This window comes from Heptranchias perlo, chromosome 6, assembly GCF_035084215.1.
Source record: "Heptranchias perlo isolate sHepPer1 chromosome 6, sHepPer1.hap1, whole genome shotgun sequence".
Taxonomy (NCBI): Eukaryota; Metazoa; Chordata; class Chondrichthyes; order Hexanchiformes; family Hexanchidae; genus Heptranchias; species Heptranchias perlo.
The window spans coordinates 728,035-747,313 of record NC_090330.1 but is presented as its reverse complement, the minus strand read 5'-3'; the positions used below and the strand labels follow the sequence as shown (position 1 = coordinate 747,313).

General features: G+C 57.1%; 1 protein-coding gene across 1 annotated transcript in view; it reads right to left on the bottom strand.

Annotated features, from left to right (window-relative positions):
* Nucleotides 1–3,219: 3,219 nt before the first annotated feature.
* Nucleotides 3,220–19,279, bottom strand: part of ankrd50l (ankyrin repeat domain 50-like) — a 41,907-nt gene continuing 25,847 nt past the window's right edge. The window contains 14 exon segments of the mRNA XM_067985557.1: nt 3,220–4,463; nt 11,792–13,101; nt 13,104–13,571; nt 13,574–13,850; nt 13,853–14,035; nt 14,037–14,086; nt 14,089–14,149; nt 14,151–14,441; nt 14,443–14,901; nt 14,903–15,054; nt 15,057–15,101; nt 15,104–15,337; nt 18,486–18,599; nt 18,602–18,714. Of these exon segments, the coding sequence (XP_067841658.1) occupies nt 11,795–13,101; nt 13,104–13,571; nt 13,574–13,850; nt 13,853–14,035; nt 14,037–14,086; nt 14,089–14,149; nt 14,151–14,441; nt 14,443–14,901; nt 14,903–15,054; nt 15,057–15,101; nt 15,104–15,337; nt 18,486–18,599; nt 18,602–18,714 (3,754 nt within the window). The 3' untranslated portion in view covers nt 3,220–4,463; nt 11,792–11,794.

The following is a 19,279-nucleotide window of genomic DNA, read 5'->3' as shown; positions in this document are numbered from 1 at the left end:
GCCTCCAATAGGAACAGAGTTTTGACTCGAAACAATTACACGTATAAAACCAGAAAGATATGGAGCAGCAGCGGCCGTCTCACTCCTGCTGTGTGCGAGTGAAGATCAGAAACCCTCTGTATAAAAGCACCAAAATAAAAAAATAAATTCAAGCCCTTTCCCCCCTCCAAAACAATACAATCAGAAATATTACAGTACACTGAAAATGTGGCGTTCGGGGAAACAATGATTGATCCCCCTCACTCTCCCCACCCCCAAACTCTGCCCCCTCACTTTCCCCATCCCCCCTCCTCACCCCCTCACTTTCCCCATCCCCCCTCCTCACCCCACCCCCAAACTCTGCCCACTCTCCCCACCCCAAACTCTCCACACCTCCCATTCTCCCCCCCCTTCACTCTCTCCTTACCCCCTCCTCACACTCTCCCTATCCCCACCTTCACTCTCTCCCTATCCCCACCTTCGCTCTCTCCCTATCCCCACCTTCGCTCTCTCCCTATCCCCACCTTCGCTCTCTCCCTATCCCCACCTTCACTCTCTCCCTACCCCACCCTCACTCTCTCCCTACCCCACCCTCACTCTCTCCCTACCCCACCCTCACTCTCTCCCTACCCCCCAAACACTATTAAAAACCCAGGGGTCATTCCCTTGCCCCCTGTTCCCAACCAGACCTGCAGTTGGTCACTCTGCCCCTTGGGCGAAGCCTGTTCCTCCCCATGTGAACACTCAGTGTGAACCAGGTGTAACCACACTCAGCACGGAACAGGCACACTCGAGAAATCGGTATCACCCGGGTAACTCCCTCCTCCACCCACCCACCCACCCACACACCAGTCGCCCAGAGTGCTTTTTCAATACAGGTTGTGATATAACACTGTACAGTATTCATGGTCAGAAATGGCCAAACTCCTTACTGATCCTCAGTGCTGACCCTCTGGGCAATGCTGATTATCAACTGATACATCACAGTATTTGAGAAAAATAAACTGTACACGTGGGTCAAGTATTGTAGAGTGATCCAGCACGGTGTTAACATCCCCCCCACCGCAAAACAGAGCCCGGCCAAGCCTTCCAATGAGCAGCAGACGACTGTGTTCTGAATTAGAGGAAGTATTTATGTCCCTCTTTGTATCCCGGGGCCTCAGGATCGACGGCAGAGACTCGCTGTCGCAGGAAGCTTCTCGCTTTACGGCAACTGCCGTGTTAAAAAAATTTATTCATGGGATGTGGGCGTCACTGGCGAGGCCGGCATTTATTGCCCATCCCTAATTGCCCTTGAGAAGGTGGTGGTGAGCCGCCTTCTTGAACCGCTGCAGTCCGTGTGGTGAAGGTTCTCCCACAGTGCTGTTAGGAAGGGAATTCCAGGATTTTGACCCAGTGATGATGAAGGAACGGCGATATATTTCCAAGTCGGGATGGTGTGTGACTTGGAGGGGAACGTGCAGGTGGTGTTGTTCCCATGTGCCTGTTGCTCTTGTCCTTCTAGGTGGTAGAGGTCGCGGGTTTGGGAGGTGCTGTCGAAGAAGCCTTGGCGAGTTGCTGCAGTGCATCCTGTGGATGGTACACACTGCAGCCACTGTGCGCCGGTGGTGAAGGGAGTGAATGTTTAGGGTGGTGGTGAGCCGTCTTCTTGAACCGCTGCAGTCCGTATGGTGAAGGTGCTCCCACAGTGCTGTTGGGGAGTCAAATGTAAACACGGCCGATTTGAGACCCAGCCCGACAGGCGAAACTCCTCACACAGAGACTACCCCCCACTCCGTGTCTGTGATCACGAGCCACAGGAAGCCCTTTGAGGTGCCAGAGCCGTCCATACAAACAGAACCTTGGAGTCGACACCTAGGTCATAGCACAGGAAGATCCCGTCCAGTCGGGGGGGGGGGGGGCGCGGGGGAGAGCTGTTCACCCTGGGCAGTGGCGCCGCTGGAGTGGGAGCGGCAAGAGGTGGCGGTGCAGAGGCCGGTGCTCTCACACTCCTCAGGAGAGCAAAGGGCACACGGTGGAAAGGAGGTTGCAGAGACTATCACGGGTTCAGCAATAAATTCCTCAGGCCTTTCTCACACACCTAGTGTTCCAGGTACATGCAGACAGAACGTCAAAATGGCAGAGTCCAGCCGTTTCTATCATCGCACGTAGCCTGTTACCCACTGGTGCCATCACTCGCCAATATCACTACCCATAAACCTGGAACTCGCACCCCCTCCATCCCAGTAACTCCTGCCCCCCAAACACAGCCCACTCCCCCCAAACACAACCCATCCCCCAAACACAGCCCACTCCCCCCAAACACAGCCCACTCCCCCAAAACACAGCCCACTCCCCCAAAACACAGCCCACTCCCCCCAAACACAACCCATCCCCCAAACACAGCCCACTCCCCCCAAACACAGCCCACTCCCCCCAAACAAACACAACCCACCCCCCCAAACACAACCCATCCCCCCCAAACACAGCCCACTCCCCCCAAACACAGCCCACTCCCCCCCAAACACAACCCATCCCCCCCAAACACAACCCATCCCCCCCAAACACAACCCATCCCCCCCAAACACAACCCATCCCCCCCAAACACAACCCACCCCCCCCCAAACACAACCCACCCCCCCCAAACACAGCCCACCCCCCTCAAAAACAGCCCACCCCCCTCAAAAACAGCCCACCCCCCTCAAACACAGCCCACTCCCCCCAAACATAGCCCACTCCCCCCAAAACACAGCCCACCCCCCTCAAACTAAAACAATTGAAACAATTCATTAATCAAACATAACCTGCAGTCTGAACACTGCTAATAAGACAAAAGGAACTCCAATCTCGTCAGAAAATTACTGGCGACAGGCATACATGCACAATTGTTATCCCCGTAATAGTGACACTTGCACAGTTCACATGAACAACAGTTATCCTAGTAATAGTGACACTTGCACAGTTCACATGGACACGTGCACGACTGTGATGCAAGTAATAGTGACACATGCACTGTTCACATGAGCACATGCATGACTGATACGAGTGACACTGGCACTGTTCACATGCCCCGTGATACTAGTAACAATAACATGCACTGTGCATGACTGTGTTGAGTAATAGTGACACTTGCACTGTTCACGTGGACACATGCATGACTGTGATACCAGTAATCGTGACACTTGTCTGTTCTACAAGACCAGACTAGTAGTGGCACTTGTGACTGTGAAACTAGTAATAATGGCACTTGTACTGTTCACATGGGCATGTACACGATTGTAATACTAGTAACAGGAGCACATTCTGTGCATATTATGGGTACTGAGAATATTCTGGGATACATCACCTGTGGTCCAGTGCAATCTTGTTTCCACAAACTCGAGGGGGAAGCCAGCTCTTATCCAGGGTAGTTTGACCTCCGATGCCCGGACCCCGAGGGGTAGTTTGACCTCCGATGCCCGGACCCCGAGGAGTAGTTTGACCTCCGATGCCCGGACCCCGAGGAGTAGTTTGACCTCCGATGCCCGGACCCCGAGGAGTAGTTTGACCTCCGATGCCCGGACCCCGAGGGGTAGTTTGACCTCCGATGCCCGGACCCCGAGGAGTAGTTTGACCTCCGATGCCCGGACCCCGAGGAGTAGTTTGACCTCCGATGCCCGGACCCCGAGGGGTAGTTTGACCTCCGATGCCCGGACCCCGAGGGGTAGTTTGACCTCCGATGCCCGGACCCCGAGGGGTAGTTTGACCTCCGATGCCCGGACCCCGAGGGGTAGTTTGACCTCCGATGCCCGGACCCCGAGGAGTAGTTTGACCTCCGATGCCCGGACCCCGAGGGGTAGTTTGACCTCCGATGCCGGACCCCGAGGGGTAGTTTGACCTCCGATGCCCGGACCCCGAGGGGTAGTTTGACCTCCGATGCCCGGACCCCGAGGGGTAGTTTGACCTCTGATGCCTGGACCCTGAGGGGTGGGGGGTAGTTTGATCTCCGATGCCGGGACTCTGGGGAGCCTGGGGTGGCGGGGGGTGAGGGGGGAGGGATTAGAGGGCAACACCTGCAGCAATGGGAACTCCACTCTGGTCAGGAACCAAGATGACCCCGGCCAACCTCCACACCCACTTCCTGTTAGTGTTAACTCTGAGTGAAATAAAATTAATAAAATAAAATAAAAATTGCATCCCGATTATATCAGGATAAGACCTGAATACTGTACACACTGTCTGACAGGATACGCAGGCACTGAACATACCACAGACTGCAAATATATATATTACACAATTGTACATTTCAACAGCATATTCTCGGGAATGAGTCCGTCCTTTTTCCTGAATTATGCAGTGTTGTCCCAGAGGATTGTGCCCAGAATACTGGAAGAACACTCCCTCGTCGCCTGGAATCTCAGACGTCCCAAGCAGCTGCACAGACCGACACTCCCACATTCCACCGATGTCGCAAATAATTGCATCGCTTTTCTCTGCGATAAAACCCCAGTCACTGGAAGCATTTCCTGCACAAAAATACAGATAAACCCAGATCAGTGTCTGTGCTCTCCTCAGTGGGCAGCACTCTCGCCTCCCAGTCAGAGGGTCATGGACTCAAACCACACTCCAGGGACTTGAGCCCATAATCCAGGCTGAAACGTCAGGGCAGTAAATGAGGGAGCGCTGCGCTGTCGGAGGGTCAGTACTGAGGGTGCGCTGCACTGTCCGAGGGTCAGTACTGAGGGAGCGCTGCACTGTCGGAGGGTAAGTACTGAGGGAGCGCTGCGCTGTCGTAGGGTCAGTACTGAGGGAGCGCTGCACTGTCCGAGGGTCAGTACTGAGGGAGCGCTGCACTGTCGGAGGGTAAGTACTAAGGGAGCGCTGCGCTGTCGGAGGGTCAGTACTGAGGGTGCGCTGCACTGTCGGAGGGTCAGTACTGAGGGTGCGCTGCACTGTCGGAGGGTCAGTACTGAGGGAGCGCTGCGCTGTCGGAGGGTCAGTACTGAGGGTGCGCTGCACTGTCGGAGGGTCAGTACTGAGGGAGAGCTGCACTGTCGGAGGGTCAGTACTGAGGGAGCGCTGCACTGTCCGAGGGTCAGTACTGAGGGAGCGCTGCACTGTCGGAGGGTCAGTACTGAGGGAGCGCTGCGCTGTCGGAGGGTCAGTACTGAGGGAGAGCTGCACTGTCGGAGGGTCAGTACTGAGGGAGCGCTGCACTGTCCGAGGGTCAATACTGAGGGAGCGCTGCACTGTCCGAGGGTCAATACTGAGGGAGCGCTGCACTGTCCGAGGGTCAGTACTGAGGGAGCGCTGCACTGTCCGAGAGTCAGTACTGAGGGAGCGCTGCACTGTCGGAGAGTCAGTACTGAGGGAGCGCTGCACTGTCGGAGGGTCAGTACTGAGGGAGCGCTGCACTGTCGGAGGGTCAGTACTGAGGGAGCGCTGCACTGTCCGAGGGTCAGTACTGAGGGAGCGCTGCACTGTCCGAGGGTCAGTACTGAGGGAGCACTGCACTGTCCGAGGGTCAGTACTGAGGGAACGCTGCACTGTCCGAGGGTCAGTACTGAGGGAGCGCTGCACTGTCCGAGGGTCAGTACTGAGGGAGCGCTGCACTGTCCGAGGGTCAGTACTGAGGGAGCGCTGCACTGTCCGAGGGTCAGTACTGAGGGAGCGCTGCACTGTCCGAGGGTCAGTACTGAGGGAGCGCTGCACTGTCCGAGGGTCAGTACTGAGGGAGCGCTGCACTGTCAGAGGGTCAGTACTGAGGGAGCGCTGCACTGTCAGAGGGTCAGTACTGAGGGAGCGCTGCACTGTCAGAGGGTCAGTACTGAGGGAGCGCTGCACTGTCAGAGGGTCAGTACATGGGAACAGGAGTAGGCCATTCAGCCCCTCGTGCCTGCTCCGCCATTTGATAAGATCATGGCTGATCTGTGATCTAACTCCATATACCTGCCTTTGGCCCATATCCCTTAATACCTTTGGTTGCCAAAAAGCTATCTATCTCACATTTAAATTTAGCAATTGAGCTAGTATCAATTGCCATTTGCGGAAGAGAGTTCCAAACTTCTACCACCCTTTGTGTGTAGAAATGTTTTCTAATCTCACTCCTGAAAGGTCTGGCTCTAATTTTTAGACTGTGCCCCCCAATCCTAGAATCCCCAACCAGCGGAAATAGTTCCTCTCTATCCACCCTATCCGTTCCCCTTAATATCTTATAAACTTCGATCAGATCACCCCTTAACCTTCGAAACTCGAGAGAATACAACCCCAATTTGTGTAATCTCTCCTCGTAACTTAACCCTTGAAGTCCGGGTATCATTCTAGTAAACCTACGCTGCACTCCCTCCCAGGCTAATATGTCCTTCCGAAGGTGCGGTGCCCAGACCTGCTCACAGTACTCCAGGTGCGGTCTAACTAGGGTTTTGTATAGCTGCAGCATAACTTCTGCCCCCTTGTACTCCAGTCCTCTAGATATAAAGGCCAGCATTCCATTAGCCTTATTGATTATTTTCTGAACCTGTTCATGACACTTCAATGATCTATGTACCTGAACCCCTAAGTCCCTTTGGACATCCACTGTTTTTAACTTTTTACCATTTAGAAAGTACCCTGTTCTATCCTTTTTTGATCCAAAGTGGATGACCTCACATTTGCCTACACTGAATTCCATTTGCCACAGTTTTGCCCATTCACCTAATCTATCAATATCCCTTTGTAATTTTATGTTTTCATCTACACTGCTTACAATGCCACCAATCTTTGTGTCATCGGCAAACTTAGATATGAGACTTTCTGTGCCTTCATCTAAGTCGTTAATAAATATTGTGAATAATTGAGGCCCCAAGACAGATCCCTGTGGGACTCCACGAGTCACATCCTGCCAACGTGAGTACCTTCCCATTATCCCTACTCTCTGTCGCCTTTCGCTCAGCCAACTTCCTAACCAAGTCCGTACTTTTCCCTCGATTCCATGGGCTTCTATCTTAGCTAACAGTCTCTTATGTGGGACCTTATCAAATGCCTTCTGGAAGTCCATATAAATAACATCCATTGACATTCCCCTGTCCACTACTTTAGTCACCTCTTCAAAGAATTCAATCAGGTTTGTCAGGCACGACCTACCTTTCACAAATCCATGCTGGCTCTCTCTGATTAACTGAAAATTCTCGAGGTGTTCAGTCACCCTATCCTTAATTATAGACTCCATCAATTTCCCCACAACAGATGTTAGGCTAACTGGTCTATAATTCCCTGGTTTCCCTCTCTCTCCTTTCTTAAAAAGCAGAGTGACATGTGTCTGAGGGAGTGCTGCACTGTCGGAGGGCCAGTCCTGAGGGAGTGCTGCACTGTCGGAGGGCCAGTACTGAGGGAGCGCTGCACTGTCGGAGGGTCAGTACTGAGGGAGCGCTGCACTGTCAGAGGGTCAGTACTGAGGGAGCGCTGCACTGTCGGAGGGTCAGTACTGAGGGAGCGCTGCACTGTCGGAGGGTCAGTACTGAAGGAGCGCTGCACTGTCGGAGGGTCAGTACTGAGGGAGCGCTGCACTGTCGGAGGGTCAGTACTGAGGGAGCGCTGCACTGTCGGAGGGACAGTACTGAGGGAGAGCTGCACTGTCGGAGGGACAGTACTGAGGGAGCGCTGCACTGTCGGAGGGTCAGTACTGAGGGAGCGCTGCACTGTCGGAGGGTCAGTACTGAGGGAGCGCTGCACTGTCGGAGGGTCAGTACTGAGGGTGCAGAAAGCAGATAGTAGTGGTGAACGGTTGTTTTTCAGACTGGAGGGAAGTATTCAGTGGTGTTCCCCAGAGGTCAGAATTAGGACCACTGCTCTTTTTGATGTATATTAGTGACCTGGCCTTGGGTATAGAGGGTATAATTTCAAAGATTGCGAATGACATGAAACTCAGAAATGTAGTAAACAATGTGGAGGATAGCAACAGACTTCAGGAGGACATGAACAGACTGGTGAAATGGGCAGACACATGGCAGATGTAATTTAACACAGAGATGTGTGAGGCGATACATTTTGGTAGGAAGAATGAGAGGCAAAATAAACTAAATGGTACAATTTTAAAGGGGGTGCAGGAACAGAGAGACCTGGGGGTGCACATACACAAATCTTTGAAGGTGGCAGGACAAGTTGAGAAGGCTGATAAAAAAGCAAATTGGATCCTGGGCTTTATTAATAGAGGCATAGAGTGCAAAAGGAAGGAAGTTATGCTAAACCTTTATAAATCACTGGTTAGGCCTCAGCTGGAGTATTGTGGCCAATTCTGGGCACCGCACTTTAGGAAGGATGTGAAGGCCTTAGAGAGGGTGCAGAGGAGATTTACTAGAATGGTATCAGGGATGAGGGACTTCAGTGATGTGGAGAGACTGGAGAAGCTGGGGTTGTTCTCCTTAGAGCAGAGGTTAAGGGGAGATTTAATAGAGGTGTTCAAAATCATGAGGGGTTTTGATGGAGTAAATAAGGAGAAACTGTTTCCAGTGGCAGAAGGGTCGGTAACCAGAACACAGATTTAAGATAATTGGCAAAAGAATCAGAGGGGAGCTGAGGAGCATTTTTTTACGCAGCGAGCTGTTCTGATCTGGAATGCGCTGCCTGAAAGGGCGGTGGAAGCAGATTCAATAATAACTTTCAAAAGGGAATTGGATAAATACTAGAAGGAAAGGGAATTGGATAAATACTAGAAGGGGAAATTTACAGGGCCCTGGGGAAAGAGCAGGGGGAGTGGGACTAATTGGATAGATCTTTCAAAGAGCCGGCACAGGCACAATGGGCCGAATTCTATGAGGCAAACTTGTGCCATAAAGCAGGCCGAGCAGGGTCTTTAGCCACAGTCACACTCACTGCGACACACCCATCAGTCGCGCACACCGTGCGGTCACTCCCCCCGTCACACACCGTCACTCCCCCCGTCACTCCCCCCGTCACACACCGTGCGGTCACTCCCCCCGTCACACACCGTGCGGTCACTCCCCCCGTCACACACCGTGCGGTCACTCCCCCCGTCACACACCGTGCGGTCACTCCCCCCGTCACACACCGTGCGGTCACTCCCCCCGTCACACACCGTGCGGTCACTCCCCCCGTCACACACCGTGCGGTCACTCCCCCCGTCACACACCGTGCGGTCACTCCCCCCGTCACACACCGTGCGGTCACTCCCCCCGTCACACACCGTGCGGTCACTCCCCCCGTCACACACCGTGCGGTCACTCCCCCCGTCACACACCGTGCGGTCACTCCCCCCGTCACACACCGTGCGGTCACTCCCCCCGTCACACACCGTGCGGTCACTCCCCCCGTCACACACCGTGCGGTCACTCCCCCCGTCACACACCGTGCGGTCACTCCCCCCGTCACACACCGTGCGGTCACTCCCCCCGTCACACACCGTGCGGTCACTCCCCCCGTCACACACCGTGCGGTCACTCCCCCCGTCACACACCGTGCGGTCACTCCCCCCGTCACACACCGTGCGGTCACTCCCCCCGTCACACACCGTGCGGTCACTCCCCCCGTCACACACCGTGCGGTCACTCCCCCCGTCACACACCGTGCGGTCACTCCCCCCGTCACACACCGTGCGGTCACTCCCCCCGTCACACACCGTGCGGTCACTCCCCCCGTCACACACCGTGCGGTCACTCCCCCCGTCACACACCGTGCGGTCACTCCCCCCGTCACACACCGTGCGGTCACTCCCCCCGTCACACACCGTGCGGTCACTCCCCCCGTCACACACCGTGCGGTCACTCCCCCCGTCACACACCGTGCGGTCACTCCCCCCGTCACACACCGTGCGGTCACTCCCCCCGTCACACACCGTGCGGTCACTCCCCCCGTCACACACCGTGCGGTCACTCCCCCCGTCACACACCGTGCGGTCACTCCCCCCGTCACACACCGTGCGGTCACTCCCCCCGTCACACACCGTGCGGTCACTCCCCCCGTCACACACCGTGCGGTCACTCCCCCCGTCACACACCGTGCGGTCACTCCCCCCGTCACACACCGTGCGGTCACTCCCCCCGTCACACACCGTGCGGTCACTCCCCCCGTCACACACCGTGCGGTCACTCCCCCCGTCACACACCGTGCGGTCACTCCCCCCGTCACACACCGTGCGGTCACTCCCCCCGTCACACACCGTGCGGTCACTCCCCCCGTCACACACCGTGCGGTCACTCCCCCCGTCACACACCGTGCGGTCACTCCCCCCGTCACACACCGTGCGGTCACTCCCCCCGTCACACACCGTGCGGTCACTCCCCCCGTCACACACCGTGCGGTCACTCCCCCCGTCACACACCGTGCGGTCACTCCCCCCGTCACACACCGTGCGGTCACTCCCCCCGTCACACACCGTGCGGTCACTCCCCCCGTCACACACCGTGCGGTCACTCCCCCCGTCACACACCGTGCGGTCACTCCCCCCGTCACACACCGTGCGGTCACTCCCCCCGTCACACACCGTGCGGTCACTCCCCCCGTCACACACCGTGCGGTCACTCCCCCCGTCACACACCGTGCGGTCACTCCCCCCGTCACACACCGTGCGGTCACTCCCCCCGTCACACACCGTGCGGTCACTCCCCCCGTCACACACCGTGCGGTCACTCCCCCCGTCACACACCGTGCGGTCACTCCCCCCGTCACACACCGTGCGGTCACTCCCCCCGTCACACACCGTGCGGTCACTCCCCCCGTCACACACCGTGCGGTCACTCCCCCCGTCACACACCGTGCGGTCACTCCCCCCGTCACACACCGTGCGGTCACTCCCCCCGTCACACACCGTGCGGTCACTCCCCCCGTCACACACCGTGCGGTCACTCCCCCCGTCACACACCGTGCGGTCACTCCCCCCGTCACACACCGTGCGGTCACTCCCCCCGTCACACACCGTGCGGTCACTCCCCCCGTCACACACCGTGCGGTCACTCCCCCCGTCACACACCGTGCGGTCACTCCCCCCGTCACACACCGTGCGGTCACTCCCCCCGTCACACACCGTGCGGTCACTCCCCCCGTCACACACCGTGCGGTCACTCCCCCCGTCACACACCGTGCGGTCACTCCCCCCGTCACACACCGTGCGGTCACTCCCCCCGTCACACACCGTGCGGTCACTCCCCCCGTCACACACCGTGCGGTCACTCCCCCCGTCACACACCGTGCGGTCACTCCCCCCGTCACACACCGTGCGGTCACTCCCCCCGTCACACACCGTGCGGTCACTCCCCCCGTCACACACCGTGCGGTCACTCCCCCCGTCACACACCGTGCGGTCACTCCCCCCGTCACACACCGTGCGGTCACTCCCCCCGTCACACACCGTGCGGTCACTCCCCCCGTCACACACCGTGCGGTCACTCCCCCCGTCACACACCGTGCGGTCACTCCCCCCGTCACACACCGTGCGGTCACTCCCCCCGTCACACACCGTGCGGTCACTCCCCCCGTCACACACCGTGCGGTCACTCCCCCCGTCACACACCGTGCGGTCACTCCCCTCGTCACACACCGTGCGGTCACTCCCCCAGTCTCACACGGTACGGTCACTCTCCCCGTCACACACCGTGCGGTCACTCCCCCCGTCACACACCGTGCGGTCACTCCCCCAGTCTCACATGGTACGGTCACTCTCCCCGTCACACACCGTGCGGTCACTCCCCCCGTCACACACCGTGCGGTCACTCCCCCAGTCTCACACCGTACGGTCACTCTCCCCGTCACACACCGTGCGGTCACTCCCCCCGTCACACACCGTGCGGTCACTCCCCCCGTCACACACCGTGCGGTCACTCCCCCAGTCTCACACTGTACGGTCACTCTCCCATACCCTTACCCCTCACAGAGGTGTTTCCTTCTTGTAGTTGAATCCACTGGTCGGCCCCTCGAATTGCAGTTTAATGGCTTGTTTTAGATTGAGCTCAGGGTCCAGGGTAGTAATCGCAATGAGTGGCTCCATCATCACCTTCTCCACCGCGCTGGTGCTGGTCGGTTTCTGTGGAGAATATTTGGAGCTGCTGTGCCCTCTGAACTGGGACTTGGTCAGGATCCCGTTCTGCTTCTCCTCAAACTCCAAGAATGCAGTCTGGTTATCACGGCACCAAGTGAAAGGCAACTTCTCCCGGTCAACGGGGGATTGGTTAATGCCCAGCGACGTGATGAGCGGTGATGCCATCTCCAGGCTCCTCTTGGTGCTTCCGGCTTTGACGAACTGCTCCGGGACCCTGGTCAGGCCAACTTTTGCCGATGGCCGCTTCTTGCCTTTGGGGCTGGTCTCTGCCAACTCCACACCCAGCACTGGGCTGGACACGGGTGTCGTACCTCCCTGTCTGCTGGGACTCCTTGCTGCCTCCGATATGGCACTGGTCTGTGAGCTGGCTTTGGGCTTCATTAAGGTTGAGGAAGCTGAGGTGAGGATGGAATGTCGGCTGCGGCTGCGAGGCAGGGAGTGTTGCTGGATCTGCTGGGTGAAGGTCAGGCTATCAATGGGGACCGTCTGGGCAGTGGCTAGTGAGTGGAAGGTGGAGGAGGTTACAATGGACGAGTTCTTGGAGCTCTTCAAGGAGTTGTTGGACAGGAGTGACTTGCGATGATCCACAGTGGAGTCGGGGGACTCGGAGGGTGAGCTGGTTGCCCCCAGCTGTTTCCTCTCGCTGGCCGTGCGGTTTGAAGAATGAATCTCCCCGCCCGTCGTGGTGGGGCTTCCTGAGCTATTGGAGGTGCCGGAGGACAGTGTCTTCATGGTGGAGATCTGTTGCTCTGTTTTCTGCCCGGATGCCGGTGCTACGTACCCGTTGAATGCTGGCGCACCGAACTTCTCCAACAGCTTCATGATCTTCGTGCGTCCCCGCTTGGCAGCCACCCTCATTGGCGTGCGGCCGTATTGGTCAGCGTGGCTGGGGTCTGCTCCATTTTCCAATAGTATCCTCACCGCCTCCAAGTGTCCCTCCTGGGAGGCGATGCAGAGCCCGGTGGCTCCCTGGTTACAGGCGTGATCAACAGGGGCGCCACAATCCATCAGAAACCGCACTACGGGGGAACGGCCCTGCCAAGCTGCTGAATGGAGAGCCGAGCGACGGTCATTGTCCAAGGCGTTGACCTCTGCCCCGTACTTGACCAGTAACTTCACCAGCTCCAGGTTACCTGCCAGCAACACACGTGCAGCACCGTCCGTCCTTCCAAGTCCCGCGACTCGAGATTAGCTGCTCCTTGGTCCAGCAGCAACTCTACCATGTCCATTTGGTTCTCCAAAGCCAGGAGGTAGAGTAAGGGACGTCCATCAGCATCCTTCACATCCACCCCTGCCCCTTTGCTCAACAGCAGCCTTACCACCTCCTTGTGGCCTTCCAGAGCTGCCATGCACATGGCGGTTCGCCCATCGTAGCCCTTGGAGTCCACCGGTGACTTGTACTCCAGCAGGACCTGGAGGCAGTCGGAGTGACCCTCCTGAGCGGCCAGGACAGCAGGGACCCTCCCGTCATTGTCCACCTCAGTCACCCTGGCGCCCTGCTCAAGCAGTGCCAGGCACACGGCGCGGTGACCCTCGAAGCTGGCCATGTGGAGGGGAGTCCAGCCCACGTCGTCCCGGTGATTCTCATCCAGACCCCGGTCCAGGAGGTCTGCACGACCTCGGCGTTGCCGTGGGCAGCGGCAATGCTCAGCACTGTCCGTCCCTCACCGTCAATGGTGTCTACGGCGGCTCCCCAGAACAGCAGGGCATTGACCACAGCTGCGTGGCCCATGGAGGCAGCGGCCAGCAGAGGGGTGCGTCCAGTGGCATCGGCCTCGTCCACCTCCGCACCACCCTCCAGCAGCAAGTCCACCACGTCCGCGTGGCCTTCGTAGGCGGCCACCAGCAGGGGGGTCAAACCATCGCGGTCTCGGTTGCCCCACCTCGGGCCCCCTGCTCGATCAGCAGGCTCACCACGTTAGCGTAACCTCGGCTGGCGGGCACGCACAGAGCGGCCACAGACAGCGCCGAGCGCCCGTCCACGTCCCGGTGATTGATATCTGCGCCGTGGTCCAGCAGGATCTCCACCATCTCCCGGTGACCCATGTAGGCGGCAGCGATCAGTGCAGTCCCGACCATCCGTGTCCACTTTGTTGACCTCGGCCCCGTGTCGGAGCAGGTCAGCGCGATGTCCTCGTGCCCGCCCCAAGCCGCTGCCCTCAGTGCCGTCCGATGGTCAGTGTCCCGTACTGTCCACTTCGGCTCCGCCAGCGTCCAACAGAGTGGTCACTGCCTCCGAGTGCCCACCCCAGGCTGCCGATCGTAGGGCACTCCACCCCTCCTGATCTGCGTGGTTGATGTTGGCACCGTGCGAGATCAGGCAGTGAAGGACTTTGGTGTGGCCCATTCGAGCGGCCAGCGTTAAGGGGGTCTGTCCCTGGTGGTCCTGAGTTTCCAGATTGGCCTCCCTCGAGATCAGCAAGTTCACCACCTCCAGGTTGCCGCTGTAAGCTGCACTCGCCAGCAGAGTGCGGCCCGCTCGAGTCCCGCTGGTGGACGCTGGCTCCGTTCTCCAGCAGCATCCGGATCGAGTCCTCCCTCTCCAGGGCCCGGTGAATGACCCCCGAGGAATCTCCACCCTCCTGGTCAGTGACGTAGGCCCCAGCCTTGACCAGGAGCTGGAGGACCTCCTGCTCCACCGGCAGGATGGACGAGAGGGAGTCCCTGCTGACTGGTGCTCCGCTCCACACCATCCACAGGGCCAGTCGGCACGGCTCGGTCTGCAGCCTGGAGTGGACCAGGTGCAGAGCGTACTCCTGTACCTGGGCCGGGGTCAACTCTCTGGCCCTGCAGGTCAGGCTCATGGCCAGCATGCCGTGACCCTGGGCCGCGTTGCACAGGTACTTCTGAGTGCAGTACTTGACGTCCAGCAGCCACTCGGCAAAGCTGTGGTGGAAGAGAATCTTGGTGCCCAGCTCTCTGTCCAGCAGCAGTTTTGGCCACCGTCTCCATCTTGCGCTGAAACTCGGCGAGCGTCAGGCTGGTGCACTTGGTCCAGACAGCTTCAAACAGCTCCCGCGAGGTCAGAGGTCGGTGGGCAGCCAGCATCACGTTGAGGATAGGTTGGATTTTGGTGAACTGCTTCCTGTGAAGAGACGCTGACACAGCCACAGGTAGAGGCCGTTGAGGGTGCCTGAATGTCCCTGATCTCACGCAGCATGATGAAGTTCTCCAACACCCCGTCCAGCACCCGCTCCAGGTACAGGAAGCAGCCGTTGCTCTTGATGTGCAGCTGGTTTAACATCTCGGCCGTCTCGCGAGTCAGGTGGTGCCGCAGTGCCTCCTCCTGGTCCAGGCGGCACAGGATGTACTGCTGCACATCTTTCACAATGTGCGACTTCCGGAGATCGTCCAGACAAACCTTCCGGAACCCTGCCGGAAAAAAGCACAAAGTCAGTAATCCATCGCTGGCTCCCACAGAGAAGTTATATTAAACTTGTACTGAACCTTGGTTAGATCTCACCGGCAGTGTTCGGCAAAGTCATGGTCTGGTTAGTGGGGGAATGGGACGAACTGGATTGTTCCGACAAAGAGCTGGCACAGGCTCGATGGGCCGAATGGCCTCCTTCTGTGCTGTGACCATTCTATGATTCCATGTCACACCTGGAGTACTGTGCACAGTTCTGGTCTCCATATCATAGAAAGCACATAGAGGCAAAAAGGATTTACAAGGATGATACCAGATACATAGCAGGAAAGACTGAACAGGCTGGGCTCTTTTCTCTGGAAAAGAGAAGACTGAGGGGTGACCTGATCGAGGTCTTTAAGATTATGAAAGGGTTTGATAGGGTAGACGTGGAGAAGATGTTTCCACTTGTGGGGGAGACCAGAACTCGGGACCATAAATATAAGATAGTCACTAATAAATTTAATCGGGAATTCAGGAGAAACTTCTTTACCCAGAGAGTGGTGAGAATGTGGAATAGCTGGGGAGAATATTAAAGATCGCATTTAAGGGGAAGCTCGATAAACACATGAGGGAGAAAGAATAGAAGGATGTGCTGATAGGGTGAGATGGAGTCGGGAGGAGGAGGCTCGTGTGTAGAATAAACACCAGCACGGACCCGTTGGGCCGAATGGCCTGTTTCTGTGCTGTACATTCTATGTAATTCTAATCACCTCAAAGTCTGGGCTCCCCAGCAGTTTATTCTAAGTTATGCAGGTTGAGTTGGTCTCGGGGCTCATCCCAGGCATGTGTCGAATGAGTGGATCTCAGTCAGGCCAAGTATTGGGTGCCTCATCCTCAGTGCCCAGAGCTGGGAAGGAATAGCCTGTGGGACCCGTACCCCAGTGAGAGTCAGTGTGTGTGGGACCCGTACCCCAGTGAGAGTCAGTGTCTGTGGGACCCGTTCCCCAGTGAGAGTCAGTGTGTGTGGGACCCGTACCCCAGTGAGAGTCAGTGTGTGTGGGACCCGTACCCCAGTGAGAGTCAGTGTGTGTGGGACCTGTACCCCAGTGAGAGTCAGTGTCTGTGGGACCCGTTCCCCAGTGAGAGTCAGTGTCTGTGGGACCCGTTCCCCAGTGAGAGTCAGTGTGTGTGGGACCCGTACCCAGTGAGAGTCAGTGTGTGTGGGACCCGTACCCCAGTGAGAGTCAGTGTGTGTGGGACCCGTACCCCAGTGACAGTCAGTGTGTGTGGGACCCGTACCCCAGTGAGAGTCAGTGTGTGTGGGACCCGTACCCCAGTGAGAGTCAGTGTGTGTGGGACCCGTACCCCAGTGAAAGTCAGTGTCTGTGGGACCCGTACCCCAGTGAGAGTCAGTGTGGTGTGGGACCCGTACCCCAGTGAGAGTCAGTGTCTGTGGGACCCGTACCCCAGTGAGAGTCAGTGTCTGTGGGACCCGTACCCCAGTGAGAGTCAGTGTGTGTGGGACCCGTACCCCAGTGAGAGTCAGTGTGTGTGGGACCCGTGCCCCAGTGAGAGTCAGTGTGTGTGGGACCCGTACCCCAGCGAGAGTCAGTGTGTGTGGGACCTGTACCCCAGTGAGAGTCAGTGTGTGTGGGACCCGTACCCCAGTGAGAGTCAGTGTGTGTGGGACCCGTACCCCAGTGAGAGTCAGCGGCCAATATAACCATATCACTCTGTGGGTTAAGGGTTGCACGGGAATTGACAGTGTACATCTCACCTGTAACACTGCTCGCCGCCTCCCGTATGCCTCAATTGCATATCTCACCTGTGAACACTCTGCTCCCCCCCCCTCGTGAATCTCACCTGTGAACACTCTGCTCCCCCCCCGTGAATCTCACCTGTGAACACTCCCCCCCTCGTGAATCTCACCTGTGAACACTCCCCCCCTCGTGAATCTCACCTGTGAACACTCCCCCCCTCGTGAATCTCACCTGTGAACACTCCCCCCCTCGTGAATCTCACCTGTGAACAGTCTCTCCCCCCGTGAATCTCACCTGTGAACAGTCTCTCCCCCCGTGAATCTCACCTGTGAACAGTCTCTCCTCCCCGTGAATCTCACCTGTGAACAGTCTCTCCCCCGTGAATCTCACCTGTGAACAGTCTCTCCCCCCGTGAATCTCACCTGTGAACAGTCTCTCCTCCCCGTGAATCTCACCTGTGAACAGTCTCTCCCCGTGAATCTCACCTGTGAACAGTCTCTCCCCCCATGAATCTCACCTGTGAACAGTCTCTCCTCCCCGTGAATCTCACCTGTGAACAGTCTCTCCCCCCGTGAATCTCACCTGTGAACAGTCTGCTCCCTCCCAGTGAATCTCACCTGTGAACAGTCTCTCCCCCCATGAATCTCACCTGTGAACAGTCTCTCCCCCTGTGAATCTCACCTGTGAACAGTCTCTCCCCCCGTGAATCTCACCTGTGAACAGTCTCTCCCCCGTGAATCTCACCTGTGAACAGTCTCTCCCCCCGTGAATCTCACCTGTGAACAGTCTCTCCCCCTGTGAATCTCACCTGTGAAGAGTCTCTCCCCCTGTGAATCTCACCTGTGAACAGTCTCTCCCCCCATGAATCTCACCTGTGAACAGTCTCTCCCCCCCGTGAATCTCACCTGTGAACAGTCTCTCGCCCTGTGAATCTCACCTGTGAACAGTCTCTCCCCTGTGAATCTCACCTGTGAACACTCTCCTCCCCGTGAATCTCACCTGTGAACAGTCTCTCCCCCCGTGAATCTCACCTGTGAACAGTCTCCCCCCCCGTGAATCTCACCTGTGAACAGTCTCTCCCCCTGTGAATCTCACCTGTGAACAGTCTCTCCCCCTGTGAATCTCACCTGTGAACAGTCTCTCCCCCTGTGAATCTCACCTGTGAACAGTCTCTCCCCCCGTGAATCTCACCTGTGAACAGTCTCTCCCCCCGTGAATCTCACCTGTGAACAGTCTCTCCCCCTGTGAATCTCACCTGTGAACAGTCTCTCCTCCCCGTGAATCTCACCTGTGAACAGTCTCTCCCCCCGTGAATCTCACCTGTGAACACTCTCCTCCCCGTGAATCTCACCTGTGAACAGTCTCTCCCCGTGAATCTCACCTGTGAACAGTCTCTCCCCGTGAATCTCACCTGTGAACATTCTGCTGACGACTTTATTCTGTTTTCGGGCCGAGCACACGAGCAGTAACCAAGAGGGGAAGAGCTCGTGGTGATTGGACAGAAGCTCTCCGATGGTCCCACTCTTCCAGAAGGCTTCCAGTCGGCATCTTTGAAACACTCGCCTTCATCGATGGAATCCACCAGGAGCAGGAGGTTCTGAGATGGTGGCTGGATGTCTAGCAGTGGGAGCAGCACTGCCCTGCAATGTACAAAGTGCGAACCGTGTCAGTGAAAAGTTTCCCTTTTTATATCTGCCTGTCTGGAACCGTTGCTTTATTGAAAAACACAGGCTGCCACCACCCCAGTACGGGTACAGTGCCCTTTAATATATAAAAACACCTCCTGCACTTCACAGAGACGCAAAGACAAAATGGCTGCTGAGCCAAAGGGGGACAGATTAGGAGAGTGACCAAAAGCTTGATTGAAGATGGGGGATTTACGAACAGGACTTGGTGCGAGTTAGGATACAGACAGCAGTTTTGGATGAGCTGAAGATTATGGAGGGTGGAAGATGGGAGGCCGGCCAGGAGAGCATTGGAATAGTCCAGTCTGGAGGTAACAAAGGCCTGGATGAGGGTTTCAACAGCAGATGAGCTGAGGCGGGCGAGATGGTGACGGACGATGTTACGGAGGTGGAAGTAGGTGGTCTTGGTGATGGAGAGGATATGGGGTCAGAAGGGATGCAGGGAGCAGCTGCATGATTCACTAGTGCACGAGACACAATAGTGAATGAGGAGCAGTTTACACTTTCCACTAGTGCACAA